Genomic DNA, 5,557 nt, shown 5'->3' on the forward strand with positions numbered 1-5,557 from the left:
CCCTCCCCCCCCCCCGTGCTGTCTTCCCCTGCCACTGGAAGCTGGCCCCTCTTGAGCACCGGGGGGAGGGGGATTAAAAAGATACTATAAAAAAAACCCCAGGGAAAAGAAAGAATACTCCAGTCTGGCTCGCTGCTGCAAATGGGCTCGTGGCGAGGCGAGGGCACGCTGACCCGCACACACCGGGATGGGCAACGGGGCAGCAGGGCAGGACCTCCATGGGCAGCGGCCAGACCCCAGCACCCAGCCACGCAGGGGGTGCCCACCCGCGGCACAAACCCCCATCTGCCCTCCCATCCTCAGGATTGAAGAAATCCTTCCTTTCCTCCCATCCCACTCCTGGCTTTTTTTGAAGAACCCCCTCCCGGACTGGAGCCAGAGAAACTTTGCATCTTCGCACCATTTGTTGATATAAAATCCATCCCCTGCCTTACTTTTGCAGAGGCACTTGGGGTGGGGTGGAGGGGAGGAACGTCTGTTTCTATTTGAAACCGTCAAAATTAGCATTCAGTAATTAAAAATCACACCCTTTCTCTTAATAACCTAACCAGCATGATACAATCAGGTTGTGCCAACTCTTTAATCTAATTGACTAATTACAGATTTTAATTTAGTCAGTTACTGAACAACTGTTGACAATTTGTTTTCATTAGGGACAGAACAGGATAAATATTTAGGCTCCCCAGTCAAAGACTAAGACATAAGCTCTGGGCTCTGACCTCCGGTTTCACAATGGAGCCTTCTCCATGGGCATCACCCGTGGAAAGGTGCTGCTCTGAAATGCCCTGGTCCTGCTGCTGGGCAGCAGGAAGTGGGGCAGCAGAGGTTGCTCCATCACGACAGCCAACGCTGTTTAAAACACAATATTAGACTAATCCATCTTTGCATGGTACTCCAGCAAGAGTGGGCTTTAAAGGACACCCAGGCTCACCAGTACCCTAAACTGGGAGGGAAGGCTGAGCCCAGCACTGCTGGGAGAGGGAATATCTGGATTTATTTATTTTTGTTGCAATTTTTTTTAAAGTGATGTGGAGTTTTGCAGCTGCTCCTGGCAGCCTGCCACTCCTGAAGGAAACTCCTCTCTCTGGTTACCTACCAGGGAACCCTGTCCCTGCAGAGTGGAGCTGGATGGAGCCCAGACAGAGCGCAGTCCTGCATGAAAACAGGACAGAGCTGTGTCTGCCACTGCTGAGCCACACGCCCAGCGCTCAGGCAACGCCTGTCGGGGGGCTCACACAAAGCTGTTCCCAGCCTGTCCCTGCATAGTGATAAACCTGCCCCAAAAAACATCTCTTCTCCTACACAACACATTTTCAATACACTGGCAGCACACAACAGGAGAAGCTCTAATGGGCCATCACCACCACCACAGAGCTACTCATGGACCAACACTCTCACACCTGCTGGTCCCACCCTCACAGCCATGGGTGCTCTGAACAAGGTCTTACAACCTTCACTGGTCCCAGAACACGAAAAGAGCCTGGCGTGGGAGAGGAGACAGTCACACCAAACCGCTCGTGCATGAAGAGCAACCCTTCCCACGGGTCCCACAACGCCATGTCACCTGCCAGTGCACCACGCCATGAGTTGGCCACACAGACCCTGGGGAGCAGAAGGTGCTGTGACAAGGAAATGCTCCCCTGCAGCCCAAGAATACCCAGGCAGGGACGCTGGGATGGGGTGCCTCTCCTGCTGGCACCTGGTCCTGCTGGCCTCTTGGGCTTCACCTTGTTCCCACTGAGCACACTAACTCCAGCAAACCTGAATTATCCATCCATCCATCCATCCGAGCTTCAGAAGCCCCTGAGATCTCAATCCAAGCGGAACTGTTTAAGATGGAGGAAAAAGAAGGAGCCCTGGTTGTCTCCAACCAAGATGGGAGGACAGGAACACCAACCACACCATCTTTTCCCAGACCAACCATCACACTTCCAGCAGCAACCACTCCACTGCCGCAGAGCATCCTTCCAGGCCCAAGTTAGAAAGAACTGCAGCAGCTTTCCAAAGTTAAAAACAAAAACAAATAAATCAATGCTCTCCGTTAATGGCAAGTCAAAGCCACAGCTCCGCAGATCTTGTGCTGCAAAGAAAACAGCATTTCAAGTGCTCCCAAATGCAGGTCCTTCTCAGGAGGAAACAAGGAAACAGAGGAAGGGAATGATAAAGTCAAAGTCTTCATCAGCTAAAGGCTACCCCAAGTTTTCTCGCCTGCACGTTGACATGAGCTGGCTGTGCAGGCAGAGCAATACCACAAAAAAGTATGTAGCAACAGTCAACTAGATTTAAGTTCATTTTCTGTAGCTCGAGGCCAAAATCGACTGAAGTGGTTCTGGTGATCAAGTTTTCTGCAATTCCCCTTCTATGTATTAGCTCTTTGACAGAAATTCACTGCGGTATTTAAACTGGCAGTCATCACCGCTAACTCAAATTGTATTGGCTTTCACGGCGTTGAAATGCTCAACTGCGACCAGCCATCGGCCAATTCCCAGATAACGCGGCGGCTGAAATCCCCTGTCATGATGAGCGATCCCGTTGCGAGCTCGCCGGCTCCAGGAGCGTGCCGGAACGCTGGCACGCTCGCCACGGGGCTTGGAGGAGCCTAAATCAATGGCTATGGGTTGAGTTTTAGGAGTTGGTGAGTGCTTGTGGGGCTGTTACCTCGGATAAACTCTTTGGACACAGGTGGAAGAAGATGACTAACAACCCTCCAACCAACACAACCCGACAGTTGTGTTAACAGACACATAGCCCTGCCAGAGACAGAAGGATCGAGCATTCCTCCTGCCTGTGCCAGGTGAATCCCCACTCCCATCACTCTTCTCCCACCTTTCTACTAAGTGCCAGCAGGCTTTTGTCCCAGCTTGGGAGAAAAACCTCAGGGGAAAGGTAAAAAGCAATATTCCCAAGTGTTCACAAGAGCCCACAGTTTTCAAGGGTCCCCTCGAAAAAAGAGCGGTGGGATTTCTCCTTACTTTATTTTCTCACTGGAGATTTAAATGTTTAAAACTTGAGGGGGAAATTGGCAATTTGTCCTGCTGCTCCTAATAGTTTTCATACAGTTATGCTGGAAGATGAAGTGGAAATGACACAGCATGCAAATCCCACCGTTAGCACCCCGCTAACAAGGAGCACCACTCCCCCTTCCCAAAGATGTGTCCCCCAGGTAAGAACCCTTCTGGTGCTCACTCTGGGAAGGTGACATGCCAAGCCCCAAATGACTCCCAAAGCATCCCCTCGTTCTGTCCTTACAGTAGCACAGTCTCTGGGCTAACACACACTGCATTTTGGGCAAGCACCAAGCAGGACACACGGAGTTTGCCCATTCCTGGCCAAGTGTAGACACAACACCCTGCCAACCTGGGGCAAGGCTTAGATTGGGATGTTTTTAACCACAACCACCACATGAAGCAATTCATGACTCACTGATCCAGCCCCATTTGGGGCTCAAATCCCATTTTAGCTGCCATGCACTGCTGATGGGTTGCTGGGTTTGGTGTTTGACACTGCCCACCGTGCTCACCAGTACCGGCAGCCTGCCCTGGAAGCTGGCGAGAAACAAGGAGCTATTCACACTTCCATGGTTATCATTCGGTTCTTTGGTCAATATTTAAGTTTTGGCCAGGCAGCTCCCTTGCCCTGTAAAGCACACGCTGTGCCAGGAAAACACTGCTCCTCAGAAAGGGACTGTACCGTGAGCATCCATCACCAGCCACGCCACAGAGAAGAACAAGCCCTGTCTTGGGGCCAAAACACTCCTGGGGAAACCAACCCAGTGCCACCAAGCCAAGGCACAGGGGAGGGAAAATCTTTTTAGGAGTTACCCAAAAAGTAAAGCACTTGGGGCTGTTACAAAACTGCATTACACCGAGAATTAAAAACAATCAGGATTGTGTCTATTTACTGTAAGCTTAAAGCAACGTGTACTAAAGAAGTTTATGCGAATCATCTAATGCACTCAGGCCTATTGTTAGAATTATTACCAAGCTAAAAAAAGATTAATTTCTCTAAATACACTAAATCCTCAGACATGATGAGGAGGCTGCTGTGGATGGAGCATTACCATGTCTTGCTTGCTAATGTCATCTTCACCTGTGGCTCTGCTGCCCAAAGATCTACCTTTGCCTTGCTCGTGATGAGCCTGCTGTCCCATCTGGGCTCCCGAAACCCCCACAGTTTGCCCCAAAACATCCAGGAAGTGAGCAGAAGCCAACAACTGACAGATGTACTGCTGGCTGTCAGCTCTGACCCTTAGTTCAGGAGTTCACCGTTTTAATCCAACCCAGTGAAAACAAGCAATGCAGAGAGCAGCGGCAGGGACAGACAGACACACAAACTCCACCTAGCAAATACCCAGACACGCTTCTCCCATGACCCAGAGGGGTGGGAAGAGACAAGAGGGAGCTCAGCAGCCAGCCAAGGCTCTCTGGCACTGCCTGTGCCCCACAGTGACCGCTGTGTCCAGTGCCAGCATGTGAGAGCACCGTGGAGGTCCCTGAGACGCTCGCCCAGCACTGCTCGCCAGCAAACCCTCACACATCCCAAGCCAGGCATGTCGAGGCAACGAGAAAGTTGGGAAGGGAGGAAAAATGGTTTCCATACCATAGTCTCCCTGGAGCAGACAGAACCAGCTCCTGCTACAAGGTTTAAACGCATTTGACTGGGGTCCAAGCCCGCAGCCAGGTGACTAATCCTTTGATGCAAATTCCTCCCGACGCTGCGGATGCGGGCGCCGTGTGCGGGACGGGAGTGGGCAACCCACTGGAGCAGACATGCCATGCACCCCTGCCAGGAGGTGTTTCTCTGGGAGATACCTCAGTCTCAAGCATGCCACCCCAGAAGCACCATCCATGCCTGGGTCATGCTGCCACCTCTGCAGCTAGCACCCCAAACCATGGAGAGCCAAGACGCACAACGACCAACCAACGCAGGTCTGCAACCCCAGCTTCGACAAGACAACACCTCTCCCTTGCTGGGATCAAGGGACGTCTCAAGAAACCAAGGAAGCCCCCAGCCTTGCCAAAGGCAGGGAGGTAGTAACTGGGGCATTCAACAGCAGCTTGGGGAATCCCCCTTCTCCTTCCCACCAAAATCCAACTCCCGCCCATCCTGCGAGGTGTCCTCAGCATGAAACATCTCACCATCACAGCATCCTCAGCATTAAATATCTCACCATCGACCCTCTACAAACACTTCGTTGTCCATTGCTATGCAAAACTTCTTAATTCTACCAGTAGCCTGAATGCCTTTAAGTGCTTAAGATAACCATCTGAGCTCATTTACATAATTGCAACATTATGAAATACTGTTCAGTCAAATCAGAACATTGTTGGTTAAAAAAAAGGCCACGCTTTTTGCCAGTTGGTTACATTAGGTTGGCTCTCGGTGCACCGGAGCTCCCCAACGCCGTAATTACCGCGAGGATTAGAAACTTGTTACTCACGTAGTCATGAAAGGCTTTGGCTTCACTCGAATGTTCACAAGTGTCTCGCCTTTCGGGAGCTGCGCAGTACAGGTCCCAAAACACGCTGCATGGCGGGGAGAGACAGGAGAGGAGCAG

The 5,557-nt window shown here is 51.3% G+C and overlaps 1 protein-coding gene across 1 annotated transcript in view; it reads right to left on the reverse strand.

The window, feature by feature from the left end:
* Window positions 1-5,557, reverse strand: part of SSBP3 (single stranded DNA binding protein 3) — a gene marked incomplete at its 5' end in the record, with an annotated part of 53,141 nt that extends 47,584 nt beyond the window's left edge. The window contains one exon of the mRNA XM_017733535.1: window positions 5,441-5,557. Coding sequence (XP_017589024.1) covers window positions 5,441-5,557 — 117 coding nt within the window. The remainder of the gene's footprint in view (window positions 1-5,440) is intronic.

This window comes from Corvus brachyrhynchos, unplaced genomic scaffold, assembly GCF_000691975.1.
Source record: "Corvus brachyrhynchos isolate BGI_N302 unplaced genomic scaffold, ASM69197v1 scaffold34, whole genome shotgun sequence".
NCBI classification, from domain to species: domain Eukaryota; kingdom Metazoa; phylum Chordata; class Aves; order Passeriformes; family Corvidae; genus Corvus; species Corvus brachyrhynchos.